This window comes from Sapajus apella, unplaced genomic scaffold (genome assembly GCF_009761245.1).
Source record: "Sapajus apella isolate SASKATOON/1434 unplaced genomic scaffold, GSC_monkey_1.0 scaffold14, whole genome shotgun sequence".
NCBI lineage: Eukaryota > Metazoa > Chordata > Mammalia > Primates > Cebidae > Sapajus > Sapajus apella.
Genome location: NW_022436954.1, coordinates 16646734 through 16674166, shown reverse-complemented (window position 1 = coordinate 16674166; position 27433 = coordinate 16646734). Strand labels below are relative to the sequence as shown.

General features: G+C 45.4%; 2 protein-coding genes across 24 annotated transcripts in view; one reads left to right on the top strand and one right to left on the bottom strand.

The window, feature by feature from the left end:
- Positions 1–2454: 2454 nt before the first annotated feature.
- Positions 2455–20859, bottom strand: HARBI1 (harbinger transposase derived 1). 3 transcript variants are annotated; one of them, XM_032283437.1, is made up of 3 exons: positions 20721–20859; positions 19189–20005; positions 2455–3046 (listed from the first exon to the last, which is right to left on the bottom strand). In XM_032283437.1, exons 2-3 carry the CDS (start codon positions 19856–19858, stop codon positions 2667–2669), a joined length of 1050 nt encoding a protein of 349 aa, XP_032139328.1. In that variant the 5' UTR covers positions 19859–20005; positions 20721–20859; the 3' UTR covers positions 2455–2666. The 3 variants fall into 3 exon arrangements, with proteins under 3 accessions (XP_032139328.1, XP_032139329.1, XP_032139330.1); XM_032283438.1 differs by lacking the exon at positions 20721–20859 and adding an exon at positions 20494–20714; XM_032283439.1 differs by lacking the exon at positions 20721–20859 and adding an exon at positions 20498–20714.
- A 14-nt stretch (positions 20860–20873) lies between these two features.
- The window catches only part of ATG13 (autophagy related 13), a 57871-nt gene continuing 51311 nt past the window's right edge, over positions 20874–27433 (top strand). For 10 of the 21 annotated variants that reach the window (XM_032283434.1, XM_032283428.1, XM_032283424.1 and 7 more), the window contains exon 1: positions 20874–21477. The gene's annotated coding sequence lies outside the window, so the exon portion shown is untranslated. Of the gene's footprint in view, positions 21478–21846; positions 21957–27433 lie in introns of all 21 variants that reach the window. The other 11 variants (XM_032283419.1, XM_032283435.1, XM_032283432.1 and 8 more) reach the window with 2 other exon arrangements.

Below are 27433 nucleotides of genomic sequence, written 5' to 3'. Positions count from 1 at the left end.
CCTACATCATTCTAGGGAAAGAATAACTAATGACCAAAAAAAAAAAAAAAAAAATCCTGTCCTGCAAAACTACAGGTTGAAAGGAGGTTAAAGGTTTAGAGCTGAAGAGTTTTCCCGTGGGATTATTAGAAAACAAAATGCTCCCTGGGAAAAAACACTGTCAGCCAATGTTCAGTCAGCTCAGCACTTATCTTTGGTCTGCAAGTAAATAGACTTGAAATTGCTTTTGAAATCTCTCCAAGACTGTCCATCCCACTCAGTCTTCATGTCACCATCTAGTGAGTTAAGTTGTGAAAAACTTCAGTTTTCCTTAAATGTAGTTATGTAAGGCTAAAATGCAAGGCATTTTCCATGATCACACTTCACCTTGCCACTTATGATACATGTTTGGCAGTAACCCTTTCCTGATGGGATATGCCAAACAGAACCAAAACTTTATGGGGAAAATACCCATCTTGGAAGGCTTAAAAAGGAAAGACCTTGAGAATTAAAACATTGCCTTATGGGGGAAACAAAGCAAGCTTGTGTCACAAGTTGAACTTAACAAAGAAAAAAAATGTAACTGGGCACCTTTGTTGCACAATGAATAGAGTGAACGTTTCCAGCTAACTCTTCATTGTCCATTCCCACCTCAGTGACATCCCTGTACATATTAGGCACAACCTTCTGCCAAATGGACCCGGTCTTTATAGAGCAAGATCATGATGGGGAATAGCATTTGGAGTAGAAAGAAAACAGCAGATAATAATCCATAATTGTTTTTAATCTTGAGGATGAGTCACCCTCAATTTATTTCCAAATTTCTTCTGTCATCAGCTGTTCATTTCTTTACTCTGAAAATCACCAGATTAACACTGCCAAAGGCAGGTAGGAAATGATCCAAGAGGACAAGTCAGAGGTATCACATGGTGAGTGGCTGAGAAACTGGGAACAAGACAACCCTGAGGAAAGTCTCTTTTTTGTCCCAGCAAAGGCACCAATGTGTGAACCTAATTCACACTTTCATTATTCCAATCAAGTTATTTTTATAACAGTGTAATTTTAGAACAAGACTTGCTAGGGGATTATTTATTTCTTGGGAAATTCTGTCCATCACTCTGCATATCCAAGGTCTAGCACCAGAATTCACTTCAAACCAAGAAATCATATTCCTATTACCTCTCCTTTTTAGTACTTTCACATGCCTTCTTTATTCCCTGAATCTTCTTTTTGTACAAGGAATTTCCAAACAGAATGATCAAACAGACATTCTAACATCACAATCTTAAGAAATGTGATCTAGTTAAATGTGAGGTGTCTGAATCTGGGTGAATCTCCATTGCTCATCAATGTCTCTCAGTCCTTAGATCGCCTGTAAAGCATAAGCTTGCTATTTTATCTATATTCGAATTGCCTTTTTTAAGCTGATTGGGTTCTTAAACCCATTTAGCTTCTAACTCCGACACAGGGTTGGAAATAGGAAATTGGAGTACAGATGTTCTCCCTGGGAACTAGGTCCAAGTCACAGTCCAATTATTGCAGACAGGCTAAAGATGGAGGCTTCTGACTGTCTTTAACATCCCCTTAAAAGCACAAAGCTGCAAAGTGGGATTAGTAGCCATTTACTCATGTCCGAAGACCATTCCCCAACTGAAATTCTCTCTTCACACTTGCCTCAGATTATGCCTATACAGGCAGCAAAGTAGAAAAACTAAAATACCACCCAAATAATCCAGAATAGGTAAATATTGTGTTCATCTGAAATCTGCAGATAATTGAAACCAAAAAAGTGTTTTGACTATATGCTGTCTTCCCCTTTACTATTACTTTTTTTTTTTTTTTTTTTTTTTGAGAGAGAGTCTTGCTCTGTTACCCAGGTTGGAGTGCAGTGGCACAATCTCGGCTCACTACAACCTCCGCCTCATGGGTTCAAGTGATTCTCCTGCCTCAGCCTCCCAAGTAGATTACAGGCATGCACCACCACGCCTAGCTAATTTTTGTATTTTTCTTTTCTTTTTTTTTTTTTTTTTCCAGACGGAGTTTCGCTCGTTACCCAGGCTGGAGTGCAATGGCACGATCTCGGCTCACCGCAACCTCCGCCTCCTGGGTTCAGGCAATTCTCCTGCCTCAGCCTCCTGAGTAGCTGGGATTACAGGCACGCGCCACCATGCCCAGCTAATTTTTTGTATTTTCAGTAGAGATGGGGTTTCACCATGTTAACCAGGATGGTCTCGATCTCTTGACCTCGTGATCCACCCGCCTCGGCCTCCCAAAGTGCTGGGATTACAGGCTTGAGCCACCGCGCCCGGCCCAATTTTTGTATTTTTAGTAGAAACGGTGTTTTGCCACGTTGGCCAGGCTGGTCTTAAACTCCTGACCTTTACTATGACTTTGTAGGCACAATCATAAATGTTTGCAACCAGTGAGCTTTCAAACTAGTGGTACTCAACCAGGAGTTCATTGGATAGTAGGGAGCCGCTGTTTGGGTTTTGGTTTAGTTAATGCATTTGCAAATGAACCAAGATATACTGGCATAGCCCCAACTTTACCAAAACACACAGATTAAATGTCAGTTTATGACAAGTATCTGTATACTCAGTCATGCTAGATGATGGAACTGTAGAAAGTGATGAGGGGGAAAGTCTGACACAACTCCTGGGAAGTCTCCCTCCTTTCCACCTTCTACATTAGCTAAAATGAGTGAGCATTAGCTCCTGACGAATACGGTCAGCCTCCAAGTCCAGGGACTCCATGTGCTCATACTCTTCCTCAGGGGGCTGTTCCATGGGTCCTGTCATTGGAGAGGACCAAACATCCATCCCATGCTCCAGGGAGATATTGTGGAGGACACAACAAGCCAAGATGATGTGGCTGGACTTCTCTGGTGAGTACTGCAGTGCCCCCTTGGATCCATCCAGGCAGCGGAATCGGGAGCAGAGGGTTCGGAAAGTCTTCTCAATCACACTGTGAGTTGCAGAATGGGCCATATTATAGCGATATTCTGCTGGAGTTTCAGGAATGTGAAGTGGGGTCATGAGCCAGGTATGGAGAAAGAAGGCACTGTCACCTGTGGGGAAGGACCAAAGAAATCATAAATGATTATAAATGAACTACAAACAGAAAGTGAAATTCAGAAAACATATACTGAGGATGGAAAAGAAAATATAACAGCCTCTGGCGCCAAAGCATACCAGAAAACCAAGCGGAAAATGCTATGGTACAAAGAAAGCAGGCCAATGCCAGGAGCAGAAAGACACAAGTCCTGGCTGAGAATATCCTTGGTAAAAATCGGCAGAGAAAAATGCTGGTACCTTAAGGAAAGCAAATATGGAAGAATGTAGAAAGGAGGTGAAGGCACTGAAGGAAATAAAATTCCTGCATTTGGCCAGCTGCAGTGGCTCACGCCTGTAATTCCAGCACTTTGGGAGTACTTTTGGGCCGAGACTGGTGGATCACCACCTGAGGTCAGGAGTTCGAGACCAGCCTGACCAATATGGTGAAACCCCATCTCTACTAAAAATACAAAAATTATCTGGGCATGGTGGCGGGCGCCTGTAACCCCAGCTACTCAGGAGGCTGAGGCAGAATTGCTTGAACCTAGGAGGTGGAGGTTGCAGTGAGCCAAGATCATGCCATTGCACTCCAGCCTGGGCAAGGAAAGCAAAACTCCTTCTCAAATAAAATAAAATAAAATAAAATTCCTGCATTTTCCTAATTCAGAGATACTGTTACTTAATAAAAGGCTTAGATCGGGAGCAGTGGCTCACACCTATAATCCCAGCAATTTGGAAGGCCTAGGTGGGTGGATCCTGAGGTCGGTAGTTTGAGACCAGCCTGACGTGGAGAAACCCCGTCTCTACTAAAAATACCAAATTAGCCAGGTGTGGTGCCAAATGCCTGAAATCCCAGTTACCCGGGAGGCTGAGGCAGGAGAATTGCTTGAACCTGGGAGGCAGAGGTTGCAGTCACCCAGGATCCCATCATTGTACTCCAACCTGGGCAACAAGAGCAAAATTCCCTCTCAAAAAAAAAAAAAAAAAAAAAAGGCTTACCAAATAAAATCAAATAGCATGCCAATCTTCAAAATCTCTAAAGAGCAAGAATGAAAGAGAAAAGAAGAAAATTCTGCCAAGAGATCCAAAAACACTTGTAAGGAAAAGTCTTAACTTTACCCTCAAAATTTCAAGTGTAAAAGCACTTCCAAGGGATTTCAGGGGATTTCATGGACTATGGTAATTTATCCTCCCAGTGCTAAGAATGATAAAAGTCCGAGCATTTAGGGCAGAGATCAGAACTCAGGTGTTCTGCCTTCCTATATACCACAATTAGGAGAACCATGCCTCTGTAAGAGGAAGAATTTCACATGAACAAAGAGAGCATACATATAATCATGCAAATAGTAATAGTCAGTGATAAGGAAATGAATTCAGAAGTCAATTTAAAAAATACACACAAGGAATTCTCCTTAAGTGACTTCTTTATCAAATGATCCCAGGAAGTGCTACAAAAACTAAAACAACAACAACAAAAAAAATCTGGGGTGCAATGTCCTAATACAACAGCACAATGTTTCTATAATGTTTTCTTGTCCTGACTCACTATCACTACATCTGGCAGATGAGATGTCCCACACAGAGGCAAACCCTCTTAGATATCTGAGAGACAAATAGGCCCTGGAGTACCAGTTTGCATACCACTGTGTTCCTGCCCCACCATCAATTTCAGTAAATAGTTCTGAACCATTCAGACATGGTAGGCACTGTCCCCAACATGCAGGGCTCATTTCTTTTAGGCACTTATATTTATTTTTCTGGAGACAGAGTTCTGTAGTGCAGTGGAGTGATAACAGTTCGCTGCAGCCTCAACCTTCCAGCCTCCTACCTCGATCTCCCGAATATCTGGGACCACAGGCATGCGCCACCATGCCTAGCTAATTTTTTAATGTTTTCTAGAAAAGAGGTCTCACTATGTTAACCAGGCTGGTCTCTAATTCCTGTGCCCAAGCAATCCACCCACCTCCACCTCCCAAAGTACTGGGATTATAGCGCCTAGCAGGAGCTTACATTTCTAAGAAATAGATTAAGTGTAAATGTCTAAGAAGTCTCACAAAATTTTCAAATTTAATATTTAGCTAACTTTTTCCCTTCTAGGTATGACCTTTTTTCTTTTTTTTTTTAAGACAGAGTCTCACTCTGTTGCCCAGTCTGGAGTGTAATGGTGCTATCTCGGCTCACTGAAACCTCCACCTCCCAGGTTCAAGTGATTCTCCTGCCTCAGTAGCTGGGATTACTGGCGCCTGCCACCACACCCAGCTAATTTTTGTATTTTCAGTAAAGACGGGGTTTCACCATGCTGGCCAGGCTGGTATTAAAATCAGAACCTTGGGCCGGGCGCGGTGGCTCACGCCTGTAATCCCAGCACTTTGGGAGGCCGAGGCGGGTGGATCACGAGGTCAAGAGATCGAGACCGTCCTGGTCAACATGGTGAAACCCCGTCTCTACTAAAAATACAAAAAATTAGCTGGGCCTGGTGGCGCGTGCCTGTAATCCCAGCTACTCAGGAGGCTGAGGCAGGAGAATTGCCTGAACCCAGGAGACGGAGGTTGCGGTGAGCCGAGATCGCGCCATTGCACTCCAGTCTGGGTAACATGAGTGAAACTCCGTCTCAAAAAAAAAAAAAAAATCAGAACCTCAGGCTATCCACCGGACTCGGCCTCCCAAAGTGCTGGAATTACAGGTGTGAGCCACCATGCCTGGCAATAACTTTTTCTTTTAATTGAACATAATCCTACTAAATAATAGATTTAAGAAACTGATGCTATAAATAATAATGAAAAATAATATCCATGACTCATTGAACGCCTACTATGCAGCAAGTACTGTGCTGATACTTTTTTTTAAACTTTATTTTATTTTATTTTTTTAATTTTAATTTTAATTTAATTTAATTTTATTTTTTTTTATTTATATTTATATATATATATTTTTTGAGGCGGAGTTTCACTCATGTTACCCAGGCTGGAGTGCAATGGCGTGATCTCGGCTCACCGCAACCTCCGCCTCCTGGGTTCAGGCAATTCTCCTGCCTCAGCCTCCTGAGTAGCTGGGATTACAGGCACGCGCCACCATGCCCAGCTGATTTTTTGTATTTTTAGTAGAGACGGGGTTTCACCATGTTGACCAGGATGGTCTCGATCTCTTGACCTCATGATCCACCCGCCTCGGCCTCCCAAAGTGCTGGGATTACAGGCTTGAGCCACCGCGCCCGGCTATTTTATTTATTTATTTATTTTTGAGGTGGAGTCTTACTCTGATACACAGGATGGAGTGCAGTGGCATGATCTCAGCCCACTGCAACCTCTGCCTCCCGGTGTCAAGCAATTCTCCTGCCTCAGCCTCCCGAGCAGCTGGGACTACAGGCTTGTGCCACCACGCCTGGCTAATCTTTGTATTTTTTAGTAGAGATGGGGTTTCACTATGTTGGCCAGGCTGGTCTTGAACTCCCAAACTCAGATGATTCGCCTGCCTCAGCCTCCCCAAGTGCTGGGATTACAGGTGTGAGCTACCATGCCTGGCCTAACTTTATTTTTTATTTATTTATTTTTTTTTTTTGAGACGGAGTTTTGCTCTTGTTACCCAGGCTGGAGTGCAATGGCGCGATCTCGGCTCACTGCAACCTCCGCCTCCTGGGTTCAGGCAATTCTCCTGCCTCAGCCTCCTGAGTAGCTGGGATTACAGGCACGTGCCACCATGCCCAGCTAATGTTTTGTATTTTTAGTAGAGACAGGGTTTCACCATGTTGACCAGGATGGTCTCGATCTCTTGACCTCGTGATCCACCCGCCTCGGCCTCCCAAAGTGCTGGGATTACAGGCTTGAGCCACCGCGCCCGGCCTACTTTATTTTCAATATTTATTTACTTTGGTTTTTTTGTTTGTTTGTTTGTTTGTTTTTAGACGGGTTTTACTTTGTTGCCTATGCTCAAGTGCAGTGGTGTGATCATAGCTCACTGCAACCTCAAACTCCTGGGCTCAAGCAATCCTCCCAATACAGTCTCCTGAGTAGCTGGGACTACAGGTGCATGCCAGAATGCCCAGCTAATTTTAAAAGTTTTTGTAGAGACAGGGTCTTGCTATGTTGCTAGGCTGGTCCTGAACTCCTGGCCTCAAGTGTTCCTCCCACTTCAGGAGGACCTCCCACCCATTTCACCTCCCAAAGTGCTAAGATTACAGGTGTGATCACCACGTCCGGCTGGTACTTTTTTAAAGGTTATTAGGCCAGGTGCAGTAGCTCATCTGAGGTCAGGAGTTTGAGACCAGCCTAGCCAACATGGCAAAACCCCATCTCTACTAAGAATACAAAAATAGCCAGGCATGGTGGTGCGTGCCTGTAGTCCCAGCTACTTGGGAGGCTGAGGCAGGAGAACTGCTTGAATCTGGGAGGTAGAGGTTGCAGCGAGCCAACATTGTGCCACTGTACTCCAGCCTAGGCAACAGAGTGAGACTGTTTAAAAAAAAAAAAAAAAAAAGATTATCTCTTATTATGCAATCCCAACTCTGCTGCTAGGTTAGATATTGAACTCATTTTCAAAATGAGAAGATCAAAGTATATGTCTGTCATCCGTTGATATGTCAGGCAAAGGAAAGACCTAGTCACTAAATATTAATTTCAGACTCAGAATACTAAAATAAGAGTATAATGCTGTAAAAGAGAATAAAATAAGCATCTAGGATGAATACTGAAACCTGGAGATGCTAAATAACACTTGTTAAATTTTCTCTAAGAAATTGTATATCCCTTGTTATGCATAGCTAACCATTTGTTCATTAAAACAAAACAAAACAAAAAAGAAATGGTATATATATCCCCTTAAACGGGGGAGATATACAGAAAAAGCTAAAGAAGACCTTTTGTAAAATTGCTCTACCCTCATTAACTGGTTTTAAACCAAGCACCACTGGAAAACAGACACTCAGGAGGGAATTAGGATCCAAATTGCTAAACAGATTACAATTGCTTATATGATCAGTCATCCACAAGACATTCTGGCAGACCTTACCCAAAGCAGCTTAATAGGACTAGGCCAAGAGCTAAAGAAATAAGAACTGAGGATGAATTGTTTGCAGGAATAGGTGTAATTTAGATAAGGCATTCTGATGGGACAGATGAGAATGAGGACAGGAATGAATAATAATGTAGGAAAAAATATACTAAAAAAAAAAAGGCAGGGGGATCACAGCTACTTCTAGGTTTGACAAATCTAGAACTGTTCCTCAAACCTAACAGTTGTTTCTTAAAATACAATTAGGTGGCTGGGTGCAATGGTTCATGCCTATAATCCCAGCACTTTGGGAGGCCGAGGCGGGTGGATCACCTGAGGTCAGGAGTTTGAGACCAGCCTGCTCAACATGGTGAAACCCAGTGTCTACTAAAATACAAAAATTAGCCAGGTGTAGTGGCGGATGACTGTAACCTCACCACCCCGGGTGCTGGAGACAGATGTACCGCACGAACCCGGGAGGGTGAGGTTGCAGTAACCCGAGTTTGCGCTTTTGCCCCCCCCCCGGGCAAAAAAGCGCGAAACTCTGACTCAAAAAAAAAAAAAAAAAACAAAAAACCCAGCAACAACAAACAATTAGCCATCTATTCTCTCCTTTGTTAACATCTTCTCATTCCTTATAATCCTGCCAATCTTCCCATAATTACTTCCATTGTCCACACAACCACTAGAGACTAGCATTTTCTAAATCTGTCTATTCATATGAATTATTTAAGGTCTTTGTTGCCCAGACTGGAGTGCAATGGCACAATCATAGCTCACTGCAGTCTTGAACTCCTGGGCTCAAGTGATCCTCCCAGGTCAGCCTCCTGAGTACCTGGGACTACAGGCACATGCAACTATAACTGGCTAATTAAAAAAAAAAAATTCTCCTGCCTCAGCCTCCCAAGTAACTGGGATTACAGGTGCATGCCACCACACCCAGCTAATTTTTGTATATTTAGTAGAGACAGGGTTTCACCATGTTGGCCAGGTTGGCCTCAAACTCGTGACCCCAGATGATCTGCCTGCCTCTGCCTCCCAAAGTGCTAGGATTAAAGGCTTGAGCCACCACAACTGGCAAAGATTTTTTTTTTTTTGAGACGGAGTTTTGCTCTTGTTACCCAGGCTGGAGTGCAATGGCGCGATCTCGGCTCACCGCAACCTCCGCCTCCTGGGTTCAGGCAATTCTCCTGCCTCAGCCTCCTGAGTAGCTGGGATTACAGGCACGCGCCACCAGGCCCAGCTGATTTTTTGTATTTTTAGTAGAGACGGGGTTTCACCATGTGGACCAGGATGGTCTCGATCTCTTGACTTCGTGATCCACCCGCCTCGGCCTCCCAAAGTGCTGGGATTACAGGCGTGAGCCACCGCGCCCGGCCAGCAACGATATTTTTTAGAGGCAGAGTCTTGGCATGTTGCCCAGGCTGGTCTTGAACTCCTGGCCTTAAAGGATCTTCCTGCCTCAGTCTCTTGAGTAGCTGGGATTACAGGTATGAGCCATCAGCCAGCTAGTAATGTGTATGTTTGTGTATACATATATATACGTATTTTTTGAGACAGGGTCCTTCTCTGCCACCCACATAGGAGTGCAGTGGTGCAATCTTAGCTCACTGCAACTTCCCCCTCCCAGGCTCTAATGATCCTCCCACCTCAGCCTCCGGACTGGCAGGGACCCACCACCACACCTGGCTAATATTTTGTATTTTTGGTAGAGATGAGGTTTCACCATTTTGCTGAGGCTGGTCTTGAACTCCTAAACTCAGGCAATCCACCTGCCTTGACCTCCCAAAGTGCTGAGATTACAGGTATGATCTACCACACCTGGCTTAGTAATGTATATATATATATATATTTTTTTTTTTTGAGACGGAGTTTCGCTCTTGTTACCCAGGCTGGAGTGCAATGGCACGATCTCGGCTCACCGCAACCTCCGCCTCCTGGGTTCAGGCAATTCTCCTGCCTCAGCTTCCTGAGTAGCTGGGATTACAGGCACGCACCACCATGCCCAGCTAATTTTTTGTATTTTTAATAGAGACGGGGTTTCACCATGTTGACCAGGATGGTCTCGATCTCTTGACCTCGTGATCCACCCACCTCAGCCTCCCAAAGTGCTGGGATTACAGGCTTGAGCCACCGCGTCCGGCCAGTAATGTATATTTTAAATAAATTCCCTGGCCAGGTGCGGTGGCTCACGCCTTTAATTCCAGCACTTTGGGAGGCCAACGCAGGTGGATCACTTGAGATCAGGAGTTCAAGACCAGCCTGACCAACATGGCAAAATCCCCGTCTCCACTAAAAATACAAAATTAGCTGGGCTTGGTGGTGCACACCTGTAATCCCAGCCACTTGGAAGGCTGAGGCAGGAGAATCGCTTGAAACCAGGAGGTGGAGGTTCCAGTGAGCTGAGATTGTGCCATTCAAGTCCAGCCTGGGCAACAAGACTCTGTTTCGATAAATAAATAAATAAATTCCCCAGATCAGTCTTTTGAGCCTGAAAATCTGTGAAACAAAGGGGGTACACTGGGCTAGAACTGATGAGTACTAAGGAAATCATTTTTTTTTTTTTTTTCCTGAAACGGAGTCTCACCCTGTTGCCCAGGTTGTAGTACAGTAGCGTGACATTGGCTCACTGCAATCTCCACCCCCTGGGTTCAAGCGATTCTCCTGCCACAGTCTCCGGAGTAGCTGGGATTACAGGTGCTTCTGCACCCAGCTAATTTTTATATTTTTAGTAGAGACGGGGTTTCACCATCTTGGCCAGGCTGGCCTTGAACTCCTGACCTTGTGATCCACCTACCTTGGCCTCCTAAAGTGCTGCTTTACAGGCGTGAGCCACTTTTTTTTTTTTTTTTTTTTTTTTGTGAGGCGGAGTTTCACTCATGTTACCCAGGCTGGAGTGCAATGGCGCGATCTCAGCTCACCGCAACCTCGGCCTCCTGGGTTCAGGCAATTCTCCTGCCTCAGCCTCCTGAGTAGCTGGGATTACAGGCACACGCCACCATGCCCAGCTAATTTTTTGTATTTTTAGTAGAGACGGGGTTTCACCATGTTGACCAGGATGGTCTCGATCTCTTGACCTCGTGATCCACCCGCCTCGGCCTCCCAAAGTGCTGGGATTACAGGCTTGAGCCACCGCACCCGGCTTTTTTTTTTTTTTTTTTAAAGACAGAGTCTCACTCTGTCATCCAGGCTGGAGTGCAGTGGCACAATCTCTGCTCACTGCAACCTCCACTTACCGGGTTCAAGCAAGTCTTGTGCCTCACCATCCCGAGTAGCTGGAATCACAGGCTTGCACCACCACGCCCAACTAATTTTTGTATATGTAGGAGACAGGGTTTCACCACGTTGGCCAGCTGGTCTCAAACTCCTGTCCTTAAGCGATCCACCTACCTCAATCTTCCAAAATGCTGGGATTACAGGTGTAAGCCACTGCACCTGGCCTAAGGAAATCAGTTTCTACATCTTCAACTTCCACAGGTATATTCCTAGTTTTCTTAGTGCCTAACCCCAAAACTAGCTTTAATAAACACTTGTAGACCAAGCACAGTGGCTCATACCTGTAATCCCAGCACTTTGGGAGGCTGAGGTGGACCGCTCGAGCTCAAGAGTTTGACGCCTGCCTGGGCAACACAGTGAAACCCAGACTCTACAAAAAAAAAAAAAAAAAAAAAATTTCCTTTTTTTTTTCCTGTGAGTCTCACTCATCGCCCGGCTAGAGTGCAATGGCACAATATCTGCTCACTGCAACCTCTGCCTCCCAGGTTAAAGGAATTCTCATGCCTCAGCCTCTTGAATAGCTAGGATTACAGGTGCCCACCACCATGACTGGCTAATTTTTGTATTTTTAGTAGAGACAGGGTTTCACCAGGCTTTGGCCAGGCTGGTCTCAAACTCCTGACCTCAGGTGATCTGTCCGCGTCAACCTCCCAGAGTGCTGAAATTACAGGCGTGAGCCACCGTGCCCAGCCAAAAAAATTTTTAAAAATTAGCCAGGCATGGTTTCAGGCACCTATGGTCCCAGCTACTCAGAAGGCTGATATGGGAGGATCAATTGGGCCAAGGAGGTCAAGGGAACAGTGAATTGTGATCATGCCACTGCCCTCTAGCCTGGGTGACAGAGTAAGACTCTTGTCTCAAAAATATATGTATATATGGAATATAATAAACATTTGTTAAATGTTGCTGCAATATCCATGTTTCCCACGTCTACTCTTTCTGTAGATAGGGGAATCAGAAAAGTTATTTATCAGAATTTTTACTGATTTTCAACTATGTACTACAAACAATGTAAAAAACTACTTGAAATCCATTAATTCCAACTGAATCTCTGATCCCAAGGTGGTAAGAAAAAGAAAATCAGTACCTCCTGCACGATCTTGAAGTCCTTACAAGGAGTATTTGCCAAATAGAGTAATTTGTCTTATGATCTGCTTTAAACACTGAAACACGAGGGACTTAAATGTTCTGTGCCTCAGTCTCCTCTTTTGTAAAAATGCTAATATTAATATTTAACTCTTAAAGAGTTTTTATAAGCATTAAGTGATATAACAGATGCAAATGCTTACAATATTGCCTGTCAAATTCGAAGGGCTCAGTAAGTTTTAGTTGGCTTAACAGTTAGGGGACCAGGCCGGTCTTGGTAGCTCATGCCTGTAATTCCAGCACTTTGGGAGGCCAAGGTGGGCTGACTGCTTGAGCCAAGGGGTTCGACACCAGCCTAGGCAACATGCAAAACACTAACTCTACCAAAACTACAAAAATTAGCCCAGCATGGTGGCATGCATCTGTAGTCCCAGCTACTCAGTAGACTGAGGTAGGAGGATCAATTGAGGTCAAGTCTGCAGTGAGTCATGACCCCGCCACTGCACTCCAGGCCGGGTGTGAAAATTGCAAAATAGACAAAACTACATTTCTTGGTGTGAGTTGTATGAAAATAAAATTTGAAAGCTCAAAATAGGGCTGGGCGCGGTGGCTCACGCCTGTAATCCCAGCACTTTGGGGGCCGAGGAGGGTGGATCACGAGGTCAAGAGATCAAGACCATCCTGGTCAACATGGTGAAACCCTGTCTCTACTAAAACTACAAAAAATTAGCTGGGCATGGTGGCGCGTGCCTGTAATCCCAGCTTCTCAGGAGGCTGAGGCAGGAGAATTGCTTGAACCCAGGAGGCGGAGGTTGTGGTGAGCCGAGATCGCGCTATTGCACTCCAGTCTGGGTAACAAGAGCAAAAGTTCGTCTCAGAAAAAAAATAAAAAGAAAGCTCAAAATAAGCAAAAGGTGTGTTTAAGGTAAAGGTCTGCGGCTGGGCAAGGTGGCTTATGCCTGTAATCCTAGCACTTTGGGAGGCTGACACAGGTGAATCACGAGGTCAGGAGATCAAGACCATCCTGGCCAACATGATGAAACCCCATCTCTTCAAAAATACAAAAAAAATAGCTAGGCATGGCGGCATGTGCCTGTAGAACCAGCTACTCAGGAGATTGAGGCAGGGGAATCCCTTGAACTGGGAGGCGGGGGTTGCAGTGAACCGAGATCATGCCGCAGCACTCCAGTCTGATAACAGAGAGACTGTTATCAGAAAAAAAAAAAAAGATAAAGGTCTGGGCCAGGTGTGGTGGCTGATGCCTGTAATCCCAGCACTTTGGGAGGCTGAGGCGGGCAGATCATCTGAGGTCAGGAGTTTGAGACCAGCCTGACCAACATGGAGAAACCCCGTGTCTACTAAAAATACAAAATTAGCCGGGCGTGGTGGCGCAAGCCTGTAGGCCAGCTACTCGGGAGGCTGAGGCAGGAGAATCGATTGAACTCGGGAGGCAGAGGTTACAATGAGCCGAGATCGCGTCACTGCACTCCAGCCTGGGCGACAGAATGAGATTCCTTCCAAAAAAAAGATAAAGGTCCAGTAGAGTAGCAAGAAGGTAGTGCACTGAAATTGAAAATGGTATGGAGATGCAACAACTCAAGAAAATCAGTTAGTTCCAAGATATGACACGTGGTGCCCTGGCAGCTCTATACCCATCAGTAAGGTCTTTGGCCACCTGGAACACAGGATGTTTCTCTTTTTTTTTTTTTTTTGAGATGGAGTCTCACTCTATAGCCAGGCTGGAGTGCAGAGGCACGATCCTGGCTCACTGCAACTTCTGTTTTCTGGCTTCAAGCAATTCTCCTGCCTCAGCCTCCCAGGTAGCTGGGACTACAGACACGTACCACCACGCCTGGCTAATTTTTTTTTTTTCTTTGTATTTTTAGTAGAGATGGACTTTTACCATGTTGGCCAGGATGGTCTCAATCTCTTGACCTCGTCATCTGTCTGCCTTTACCTCCCAAAATGCTGAGATTACAGGTGTGAGCCACCATGCCTGGCCTAGGTTTCTCTTTAAAGTGCCAGTAAACATGTTAAAGAGAAATATTTCCTGAGTATCAACTACATGGTAAGCACTGTGCTATGAGCATGTGCAGTGCAGATATGATTAGTGGTTGTGATTAGCTGGGCGTGGTGGTGTATGCCTGTGATACCAGCCTGGGCGGAGGCCAGAGGATTGCTCGAGGCCAGGAGTTTGAGACCAGCCTAGGCAACATAACAAGATCCTAACAAGATCCAATCTCAAAAAAAAAAAAAAAAAAAAAAAAAGTTAGAGAAGTCTTCCAATCCTTAACATAGCTTTTATCTCTCATTTGTTAAACATAAAATAACCCTTGTCCTGATGCTAATATAAAAGTAGCACCTAAACAAACCAACAAAATAAGCTGCTGGGTTGATGGGTTTTATCACTGCTAACTAACTGCACTCCTCAGAGCTGTACAATCACCTTGGTTCACACAGCTTAATGTTGAATAGATTCTTGTCCTACTCATAACATTAAGCCAGTCTTTCCAGTGGAACTCCAGCAGATCTGTGAAGTGAACTGCTACAATAAAAATTGTGTACATGCATCGTCTACTACTATTTTTATACAGATATCACAGTGACAACCAATAATTCAAAAATAATTTTTTTTGAGATAAAGTTTCACTCTTGTTGCCCAGGCTGGAGTGCAATGGCAAGATCTCGGCTCACCACCACCTCTGCCTCCCAGGTTTGAGCAATTCGCCTACCTCAGCCTCCCGTTTAGCTGGGGTTACAGGCATGTGCCACCATGCCCCGTTAATTTTGTATTTTAGTAGAGATGGGATTTCTCCATGTTGGTCAGGCTAGTCTCAAACTTCCGACCTCAGGTGATCCACCTGCCTTGGCCTCCCAAAGTGCTGGGATTACAGGAGTAAGCCACTGCGCCTGGCCTGCAAAAATAATTTTACTTTTTCTTTTTCTTTTTTTTTGAGATAGAGTCTCGCTCTGTTGTCCAGGCTGGAGTGCAGTGGCGTGATCTCAGCTCACTGTAACCTCCACCTCCTGGGTTCATGCGATTCTCTTGCCTCAGCCTCCCGAGTAGCTGGGACTACAGGCGTATGCCAATGTGCCCCACTAATTTTTGTGTTTTTAGTAGTGAAGGGGTTTCATCATGTTGGCCAGGCTGGTTCTGAGCTCCTGACCTCAGGTGATCCACCTGCCTTGGCCTCCCAAAGTGCTGGGATTACAGGCATGAACCACCTCACCCAGCCACATTTGTATATCCATATAATACTTTATTTATAGGGAACTTTCATGTGCATTACCTAATCTTCACAATAGATATTACTGTGGTTAGTGTCAGTTTAACTGTTTTACAGACAATAAAAATTAAGGCTCTATTGTATGGATGTACAACACTTAACCAGTTCTGGACTGATAAGTATGTTGGATTCTTTTTTTTTTGAGACAAAGTCTCCATCTGTCACCCAGGCTGGAGTGCAAATGGCATGTCTCAGGTTGAACCTCTGCCTCCCAGGTTCAAGCGATTCTCCTGCCTCAGCCTCCTGAATAGCTGGGACTATAGGCACGTAGCACCACACCTGACTAATTTTTGTATTTTTAGTAGAGACGGGGTTTCACTATGTTGGCCAGGCTGGTCTTGAACTTTTGACTTCATGATCCACGCACCTCAGCCTCCCAATGTGCTGGGATTACAGGCATAAGCCACTATGCCCAGCCTTTTTTTCCCCGTTTTTTTTTTTTTTTTGAGATGGAGTTTTGCTTTGTTGCCCAGGCTGGAGTGCAGTGGTGGGATCTAAGCTCACTGCAACCTCTGCCTCTGGGTTCAAACGATTCTTCTGCCTCAGCCTCCCAAGGAGATGGGGATTACAGGCGCGCACCACCATGCCCTATTAATTTTTGTATTTTTAGTTTCACTATGTTGGTCAGGCTGGTCTCGAACACCCTACCTCAGGTGATATGCCTGCCTCAGCCTCCCATGATGCTGGAATTACAGGCATAAGACATCGTGCCCAGCAGTATTTTGGCTTTATTTCAGGGGGTTGTTTTTGATTGACTGATTTATATTATAATTACTTTTCTGAGAGACAGTGTTTTGCTTTGTTGCCCAGACTGATGTCAAACTCCTATATTCAAGTGACCCTTTGACCTTGGCTTCCCAAAGTGCTGGGATTACAGGCATGAGCCACCACACCCAGACAGGATGGTTTTTATACGCTTGTTTTTGTTGCTGCAGCTATCGTTTGCAATAAAAATTATTGTATGCAATTTTGTTTTACATATGTATAAATGTATACCTCTAAGATAATTCTTCTTTTTTGTTGAGGTGGAGTCTTGCTCTGTTGCCCAGGCTAGAGTGCAGTGGGGTGATCTTGGCTCACTGCAACCTCTGCCTCCTAGGTTCAAGCGATTCTCCTACCTCAGGCTCCCAGGTAGTTGGAATTACTAGTGATCCCAGCTACTTGGGAGACTAAGGCAAGAGGATCACTTGAGCCTGGACCTTGTGTCGCCTGAGCAAGACAGCAAGACCCTGTCTTAGCAACAATTAAACAAATTTTATTTATTTTATTTTTTTATTTAGCCACCACTGCGCCTGGCTAATTTCTGTATTTTTAGTAGAGATGGGGTTCACCATCCTGGCCAGGGCGGTCTCCAACTCCTGACCTTGTGATCCACATTGCCTTAGCCTCCCAAAGTGCTGGGATTACAGGCATGAGCCACCATGCCTGGCCACCTCTAAGATAAATTGTTAGGAGTAAAAGAGCTGGATGAAATAACGTAAAATATCTTTATTAACAATTTCTTTTGGCCAGGCGCAGTGGCTCACTCCTGTAATCCCAGCACTGTGGCAGGCCAAGGCAGGTGGATCATGAGGTCAGGAGGTTGAGACCAGCCTGACCAACATGGTAAAACCCCATCTCTACTAAAAATACAAAATTAGGCTGGGCGCAGTGCCTCATGCCTGTAATCTCAGCACTTTGGGAGGCTGAGGCGGGCAGATCACAAGGTCAAGAGGTTAAGACCATCCCAGCAACATGGTGAAACCCCATCTCTCTCTCTTTTTTTTTTTTTTATCTCCATGCACTTAGGGCATAGAAACCCCGTCTCTACTAATGAATACAAAAATTAGCTGGGCTTGGTGGCACATGCCTGTAGTCCCAGCTACTCAGGAGGCTGGGGCAGGAGAATTGCTTGAACTCAGGAGGCGGAGGTTGCAGTGAGCCAAGATCACACCACTGTACTCCAGCCTGGCGACTGGCGACGGAGGAAGACTCATGTCAACAAACAAAACAAAACAAAACAAAACAAAACTAGCCAGGCATGGTGGCATGCACCTGTAATCCTAGCTACTCAGGAGGCTGAGGCAGGAGAATTGCTTAAACATGGGAGGCAGAGGTTGCAGTGAGTTGAGACTGCGCCACTGCACTACAGCCTGGGTGATGGAGCAAGACTCCATCTCAAAAAAAAATGGAAAAATTTTTTACGTTGGGTGTGGTAGCTCACACTCATATTCCCAGAGCTTTGGGAGGCTGAGATGGGAGGATAGCTTGAGGCCAGGAGCTCAAGACCAGGCTGAGCAACATAGCGAGACCCTGCCTCTACACAAAATAAAAAAAATAAGATAAATAAAAATTGTTTAATTGTTTTTGAGACAGGGTCTTGCTATCTTGCTCAGGCTGCTCTCAAGGTCCAGGCTCAAGTGATCATCTTGCCTTAGCCTCCCAGGTAATTGGAATTACGACTACCAGTTGTACCAGTACGTGCCACTGTCCTGGCTCTAATAGTATGCTTTAAAGTTTTAATAATGTCTATTAAATGTTGATTTTATATACATATATATATATTCTTTTCTATACCTCTCACAGGGTTTAAATGTTGATTTTTTTTGAAATTAAGGCTCAGAAAGTTCTCACCTGAGGTCTCATAAAAGAGTGACAGGACTGGGACTCAGCTCTACAGACTTCCATATCTCATTCTACTCCACTACGTAACTTTCCTTTTTTTTTTTTTTTTACAGATGGACTTTCACTCTTCTTGGCCAGGCTGGAATGCAACTGTGCGATCTTGGCTCACTGCAAACTCCGCCTCCTAGGTTCACGCAATTCTCCTGCCTCAGCCTCCTGAGTAGCTGAGATTACAGGCATGTACCACCACACCCAGCTAATTTTATATTTTTAGTAGAGATGAGGTTTCTCCATATTGGTCAGGCTGGTCTTGAAGTCCTCCTACCTCAGGTGATCTGCCCACCTCAGCCTCCCAAAGTGTTGGGATTACAGGTGTGAGCTATCACACCCAGCCACTTTTTTTTTTTTTTGAGACAGTCTCACTCTGTCACCCAGGCTGGAGTGCAGTGGTGCAATCTTGGCTCACTGCAACCTCTGCCTCCTGGGTTCAAGAGATTTTCCTGCCTCAGCCTCCCCAGTAGCTGAGATTACAGGCGCCTGCTGCCACGTCTGGCTAGCCACTTTTCTTGTTTTTTTTGAGATGGAGTTTTTGATCTGTTACCCAGCTGGAAGTGCAATGGTGCTATCTTGGCTCACTATAACCTCAGCCTCCTGGGTTCAAGTGATTCTCCTGCCTCAGCCTCCCCAAGTAGCTGGGATCACAGGCACCTGCTACCATGCCCAGCTAATTTTTGTATTTTTAGTAGAGACAAGGTTTCACCATGTTGATCAGGCTGGTCTCCAACTCTTGACCTCAGGTGATATCCACTGCCTCAGCCTCCCGAAGTGCTGGGATTACAAATGTGTGCCACTGTGCCCGGCCTACATAACTTTTCTATGCCTCCAAACAAAATGAAAATTCACACCTGCAAACTTACCCAGAAGCCAGCTATCTTTGTGCATACCGGCTTCGAACTGACTACTGAGGGAAGACTGCTGCAGCACAGCACAGTCCTGTAGGCTGCCGGGCCAGTTTGTCTCCACCGTCATTAGTGCCCCTCTGATGTCACACACCATCAGGCAGTTTAAAGAATGCAGGCCTTTCCGGTTCACATAGGAGAGGTCTTCAGCATTTGGTGCCTTGATGGCCACGTGGATACAGTCAACCACCCCCATCACCCCTGGCATCCCTGCCAACCCATAGAATTCATCCTTGAGGGCCTGTATGGAGGCTTCATCAGCTGGAAAGCGAATGAACTGTGAGGCCCTTTCCACAAGTGCTTCGGTGACATTGGCAACACAACGACTCATAGATGCCTGACTGATTCCAATAGTATCTCCCATCCGAGTCTGGAAGGAACCTGAGGTATAAAAACCCAATGCTGCAAGGATCTGTGTTTCTGGGCTAATAGCCCTGGATCGCTGAGTAGGTCTAGAAAGATTCGCCCCCAAGAGCTCCACCAAGTAATAAATGAACTGTCGAGGAAACCCATACATGGACATCAAGTATTCATCAGTCACATCATCCAGCTTAAAACGGTCCAGTGTCCGGTGACCTCGGCCATACAGCAAGAGGTCACAGTCAAGCACTGTTATTGGTATTGCCATGGTAAATGTCAATGTTGTCTTTCTTCTCTGCCACTTTTTCTGAACCCTTTCCAATGAAGATGTTGGTGCAAGAAGCTAATTTTAAGAAAGTATCAGAATCCAACAGCTAACCACAGTTAAATGGCTCTGCCATTTGTAATCTTCTCTCTGTAAAGGTTAAAAGAAAAAAACATTAGAAAAGACTTTAAAGTGACTCAAAGGCTGCAGCACCTCCTTTTCTGCAAATTTCCATTTTGTTGGAGCAAACGTATCGTACTTACAGTTCTAGATTTTTCTACTCTAACTCATGGCTGGACGAAAGGCTTGCTCTGATTTGAAGGATAATGGAAATTCAATCTTTGTGGTTCATTTAATGCCTGGCATTTCAACTGGGAACAGCCGAAGATTAATGGTGGTGATGACATAGTTATTCACAAGGTAAAGGAGGTTGGCTCCTAACTATACAGGCCAAGAAGCAGCTGACATATGTCATAACCACCTTAGGTAAGAACTGGTCACGGGTTTCATTATCCAAAGACTTCTGGTTCCACCCGATAAGTACAGGACAGATGTCGGGGTGATCAAACTAGTCTAACAAGAAAAGGGGCACAAAAAAACCCCCAAAACAACAAAGTACACGACCCAGCCTTATGGACGTACACTGTGCTGTAACAAGAGGATTTCTCTCACTCCAAGAACTCCAAATCGTGAAGCTGAGGGCCGGGAAGTAGGGAAGACCAGATACTTTGGGAGTCGGGAGCGAAAAAGAGGCTGGCCGAACCAGGTTTGGGAAGCGACTCCGCCACTTTTAAAGGGCATCCTAAAAACGGATCTCAAAGTCTGATTGCGCAGGGCACTCAGTCAGCCCAGGCCCGTCACCCACCTCTCCGCGGCTGCCAGGTTACCATGCACACTCCCCACCCACCCAGCCAAAACGGGCCCTCCTCCGGAACCGGCAACCGCACACTGGCCGCCACGGCGCGCAGCAGCGGCACCGCCCACTTCACGTCAGCATCCGCCCCACGCCGCGTCCTCACTGTTGCCGCCGCCATGACCTGCGGTTCGTCTCCGCACATTCCACACGCGGCCCAAACGGTCACTCTCTCTTCTCAGACACCTCTTTTCAGTCTTTATTTATCCTGAGCAGCTTAGAAAGATTGGACAAGAAAGCTTACGCGGAAAGGAAATCAACTTTCCTGGAGATTTAGAGGACTAAAAGAATAAATAGGGCATCCATGCTGTGCCGAAAGTGCGACTAAGGTTAGGCATCTGGATTTCCGCCGTAGCCCTCTTCCACCCCCTCGGCCTTTCCGAAGCGGATGAAAACAAACACTAACGATGGCGGCGCCGGGAAGCTACCGGCTGCTGGGCTAAAGGCAGGAGTGACCGCTTAACCAGTGAGGGAAGCCCTGAAGGGCGCCAGTCGACGCGAGTGCGACAACTCGCGGAGTCCTAGGAGCAAAACGTCCGGGGCCTGCGAGTCAGGACCCTTCTGAAGCCTTTGGTGTCTATCTGCGATCTGTGCCGTCACTGCAGCTGCGGAGCGCGAAACCCTCAGCCAGGTGGCGCGGCTGGCCGGCCCCAGGCCCCGGCCTCCGTAATGAGATCCCGGAGCTACTCTCTGTGCCGCAGCTTCGCAGGTACTAACTTTGAGGGGGGATACCCCAAGATCTCTCAGCGCCCCCGGATGGGAGGCTATGGATCTGCGGCCCGTTGGCTGCTACTTCGTGGAAGTGGAAGGGGATTAGCCGCGGTTCAATCCCTGGGCCCCTGAGTTTTCTATGGGAAGTTGGGTTGCTGTTAGGCCCCATGGCCCCTGCTTGTTTGAGAGAGAATCCCCTCCACCCTGGAGCTTTCCTCTCTACTTTTTCAGCTCTTTGGGTTAGGTCGTCTGGCGTTTTGGAGGTAATTTGGGGGGCCATAACTCCGGGGTTAGGTGCCTATATGAGTGAGGTAGGGTTTCATTCAATGAAGATTTGTTGAGTGCCAAATATGTACTCCGCGTGTAGGTGAGGGTGACTGTTGACTAGTGAAAAAAGGGACCCAAGGTTCACGACTGTCTTCTTACTGGCAGTGGAACGACCAGTGGAAACCAGCGATCCATTCTCATTAAAGAGGGGTAAGTGGCTAAGCACCTTCTTGAGCTAATCACTAATTCATCTCAGTTTTCACTTTTCCAGTGAGTTCCCAGTTAGCCTGGTCAATTCAGCGTAGCATTTCACTTGTATTTCTTCGTTGTCTGGCCACCCCACAGCCAAAACGAAAAAAGAGAGGGAGTTCGAGACCAGCTTGGGCAACATGGTGAAACCCTGTCTCTACTAAAAATTCAAAAATTGGCCGGGCGTGGTGGTGGGCGCCTGTAATCCCAGCTACTCGGGAGGCTGAGGCGGGATAATTGCTTGAACCCGGGAGGCGGAGGTTGCAGTGAGCCGAGATTGCGCTGTTGCATGCCAGCCTGGGCAAGAGCAAAACTACGTCTAAAAAAAGAGAGAGAGAGAAATTATCTATTTTCTCATTACACTTAGTTTGAAAAACTCATTTCCTAAGGTGATAGAATTTATTGGACACGTTCAATGGGAGATGTATGATAATAAGAAACAATGGACTCTTCCTTTACACTAAGTTAGCTTCCAGATTTTGTGTGTTGTTTTATGAGTGTTTATCCTTTTTCTGTGTGGATGTAGTGGCTCCAGCTCAATTATAAGGTTTTTGTTGTTTCAACTCTCCATTTTTCAGCTCAGGAGAAGTCTTTTAATTTTTTGGTTTTTAAAATTTTATTAGTGTTAAAATGCGTGTGCTGAATCAAGAGAACCCTTAAACAGGCTTTGTGTGAGCAGTATGGCTGTTTATTCAGCTGGGTGCAGGCGGGCTGAGGCTGAAAAGGGCTTTAGCAAAGGGCAGTAGGATAGGAGTTGGTTTTATAGGTTTGGGGTGGGCAGTGGAAAGTTACAGTTTAGGGCGGGTTTTTTTGCAAGCTGGGAGGGGGTTGTAGATTTGCAAGCTGGGAAGGGGTCATAGGTTGTTGACTAAGGTCCCTTACAGAGTCGAATGGCCTTATCAATTAGGGCTTGAATAAGGAACAATAGAGAATGTCTCAAAGTTATGTAGGCACCACAGGGGTTGATCATTTATTCTTCTTCCAGTTACCTTAGATTTTCCAGGAACTCGTCTGGAGTGTTTGTGCAGGTCACAGAGGTTAACATAATGTCCATGGCAGTGTCAGTCAGCCTAAAAGACCTTACAATTAATATTATTACTGTTAGAGATAAGATATTGCGCTGTCCCTCAGGCTGGAGTGCAGTTGCGCCTTCGTAGCTAACTTTAACCTCAAATACCTGGGCTCAGGGAATCCTCCCACCTCAGCCTTCCAAAGTGTTGGGATTACGTATATAAGCCAGGGAGTTCAGCCCAGGAGCTTAATCTTGAAGGAAGTTTATTTGAACTTTAGGTCCAGAAGATTCTAAAGTAACTTCTAACATGAGGTGTGGAGCTGAGTAAGGTGAATTTACATAAACCATTTTTCCTGCATGTATTTAGCAAGGGAAAGTGCATAGAGTTACTTCCTATCAAATTGCGGAGACCAATAAAAACTGAAAATAGGCTAGACGTGGTGGTTCATGCCTGTAATCCCAGCACTTTGGGAGGCTGAGGTGGGCGGATCACCTGGGATCAGGAGTTCGAGACCAGCCTGACCAACATGGAGAAACCCTGTCTCTACTAAAAATACAAAAATTAGCAGAATGTGGTGCCACATGCCTGTAATCCCAGTTACTTGGGAGGCTGAGGCGGGAGAATTGCAGAACCTGGGAGGCAGAGGTTGCGGTGAGTTGAGATCACGCCATTGGACTCCAGCCTGGGCAACAAGAGCAAAACTCTGTCTCAAAAAAAAAAAAAAAAAAAACACATACACAAAAATATCTGAAAATATTCTGTGACAGAATAGAGGAAGAATGCAAATAAGGCTGCCAGGGGGAATCAAACCTTTCTAAAGTTTGGTTTTAAAATCTGTAAAAGCATTTTAAAATTTCCAAAGGGATTTAAACATTATTTTTATGCCCTTGGAAGGTAGATTTCTTGCCCCCCCCCTTTTTTTTTTAATGAAACAGAATTTCACTCTTGTGGCCCAGGCTGGAGTGCAATGACGCAGTCTTGGCTCACTGCAACCTCTGACTCCCAGGTCCAAGCGATTCTTCTTCCTCAGCCTCCCGAGTACCTGGGATTAGAGGCATGGGCCACCAAGCCCAGCTAATTTTGTATGTTTCTCCATGTTGGTCAGGTTGGTCTCCCTACCTCAGGTGATCTGTCCCTCTTGGCCTCCCATAGTGCTGGGATTACAAGTTTGAGCCAAGGGGACTGGCTGATTTCTTGCTTTTAACTAAAGAGTAAATGTGGGCCAGTTTGTTAAAAATCCTCCCAAGAGGCTGGGTGGGGTGGCCATGCCTGGCCTGGCAATTAACATGCATGGCTGAACTTAATAGGGTCTTCTCAGTAAAAAGATAAATCAAGAATTCATAGGTCATAGCTTACAGAATCTTCCCATGGAGCAGAAAAATAAAATGAAAAGAAGTAATAACTTGGCTGGGCATGGTCGCTCAGGCCCGTAAGGGAGGCCGAAAGGCGGGTGGATCACAAGGTCAGGAGATCAAGACCATCCTGGCTAGCAAGGTGAAACCCTGTCTCTACTAAAAATACAAAAAATTAGCCAGGTATGGTGTCACACACCTGTTGTCCCAGCTACTGGGAAGGCTGAGGCAAGAGAATCACTTGAACCCAAGAGGCGGAGGTTCCAGTGAGCCAACATTGTGCTACTGCACTCCAGCCTGGGCGACAGAGTGAGACTCTGTCTCAAAAAAAAAAAAAAAAAAAAAAAAAAAAAGAGTAATAACAGTATGGCTGTTTTGGAAAATACTGCCTTTACTTTTGATTCATACATGTGAAAGAAATAGTAAAGAAGTAGTTAAGAGGTGGCTCATAGCTGTAATCCTAGCACTTTGGGAGGCCAAGGCATGTGGATCATGAGGCCAGGAGATCGAGACCATTCTGGTGAATGTGGTGAAACCCTGTCTCTACTAAAATACAAAACAACAACAACAACAAAAACAGGCCAGGCGCGGTGGCTCACACCTGTAATCCCAGCACTTTGGGAGGCCGAGGCGGGCGAATCACGAGGTCAAGAGATCAAGACCATCCTTGCCAACATAGTGAAACCCCGTCTCTACTAAAATACAAAAATTAGCTGGGTGTGGTGGCATGCGCCTGTAGTCCCAGCTACTTCGGGAGGCTGAGGCAGGACAATTGCTTGGACCTGGGAGGCGGAGGTTGCAGTGAGCTGAGATCACACCACTGCACTCCAGCCTGGCGCCTGGCGACAGAGCGAGACTGTCTCAAAAAAAAACAAAAAAAAAACAGCCAGGCATGGTGGTGCATGCCTGTGGTCCTAGCTACTCAGGAGGCTGAGGCAGGGGAATTGCTTGAACCCAGGAGGCGGAAGTTGCCGTGAGGCGAGACTGCCATTTTTGTAGCGATACAGCAAGACTCTGTCTTAAAAAAAAAAAAAAACACACAAAAAAAAAACACAAAGAAATGGTTAAGCATCATTTTATGTCCTTCCTTTCTTTTTTTTTCTTTTTTTTGAGATGGAGTCTTGTGTTGCCCAGGAGTGCAGTGGTATGATCTCAGCTCACTATAACCTCTGTCTTCTGAGTTCAAGCAATTCTCCTGCCTCCTGAGAAGCTGGGACTAAAGGTACATGTCACCACTCTGGGCTAATTTTTGTATTTTTAGTAGAGACAGGGTTTCACCATGTTGGTCAGGCTGGTCTCAAACTCCTGACCTCGTGATCCACCCACCTCAGCCTCCCAAAGTGCTGGGATTACAGGTGTGAGCCACTGCACCTGGCCAGGAATGAGGTTTCTTTAGTTCTGATTCCCAGAGGCATGAGCCACAGTGCCTGGCCAACATTCTTTCTAATCTTTTTTTTTTTTTTTTTTAAACTTTTTTTTTTTTTTTTTTTCTTTTTTTTCCTTTGAGACTGAGTCTTACTTTGTTGTCTAGGGTGGGTGCAGTGGTAGGATCTCCTTTCACTGCACCTCCACCTCCCAGGTTAAAGTGATTCTCCTGCCTCAGCCTCTGGAGTAGCTAGGACTACAGGCACACACCACCACGGCTGGCTGATTTTTGTATTTTTAGTAGAAATGGGGTTTTACCATGTTGGCCGGCAGGTCTCAAACTCCTGACCTCAAGTGATCAGCTCACCTCAGCCTCCTAGAGCACTGGGATTATGGGTGTGAGCCACCACACCCCAGCGAATTCTTTCTAATCTTTAGGAGTTCTCCCCTACCTCCCAATTCCTTTTGTATACCACATAACTATTATGTCATTTGGAGAAAGATGACTTAGGAAATACTTATTGAAATATAGATGATAACCCTGTTTTATTTTATTGTTTTGAGACAGAGTCTCACTCTGTTTCCTAGGCTGGAGTGCAGTGGCTCGATCTCGGCTCACTATAATCTCTGCCTCCCAGGTTCAAGCGATTCTTCTGCCTCAGTCACCTGAGTAGCTGGGATTACAGGCGTCAGTCACCACGCCCAGCCAATTTTTGTGTTTTTATAAGGTTTCACCTTGTTGGTCAGGCTGGTCTGGAATTCCTGATCTTGTGATCTGCCCGCCTTAGCCTCCTAAAGTGCTAGGATTATAGGCGCAAGCCACAGCGCCTGGCTGACACCCTGTTTTAAATATAAATTTAAGTATGTTTTTCTCCTTTATTCTATTTCTCCTGGAATTTTCAAGAAACCGTATGTTTGTGAAACTTATTTATTTGTGGTATTTGTTTTAAAATTGCTCCTAGTTAAGCATGACTTTTTTTTTTTAATTTGTTTTTTAGAGACAAGATCTGGCTCTGTGCCCAGGCTGGTCTCAAACTCCTCTGGGCTCCTGCAGTCCTCCCACCTCAGCCTCCCAAAGTGCTGGGATTACAAGTGTGAGCCACTGTGCCTGGCCTCAAGTATGGCTGTTATCTTTGTTTCATCCCATTTATTTAAGCTTTTATTATGAATGCAATTACTGCCATAAATTTTCCTCTGAATTATTTTTGCTGTATTTTGTTAGTTTTATTGTCAAACATTTTTCATTTTGTTAATTTCTATATAAATTGTAACTTCCATTATTTTTTGCTTCATTTTTTTTGAGACAGAGTCTCACTTTGTCACCCAGGTTGGAGTACAGCGGTGCAATCTCGGCTCACTGCAATCTCCACTTCCCAGGTTCAAGTGACTCTCCTCTCTCAGCCTCCCGAGTAGCTGGGATTATAGGCACACACCATCATGCCCATCTAATTTTTGTATTTTTAGTAGAGATGGGGTTTCATCACGTTGGCCAGGGTGGTCTCAAACTCCCAAACTCAGGTGATCTGCCTGCTTCAGCCTCCCAATGTGCTGAGATTACAGGTGTGAACCACCTCGCCCAGGCATAACTTCAATTTTTAATTTAATGTTTCTTTTTTTTGTTTGTTTGTTTGTTTGAGACAAACAAGTTTCACTCTTGCTACCCAGGCTGGAGTGCAATGGCACGATCTCGGCTCACCGCAACCTCCGC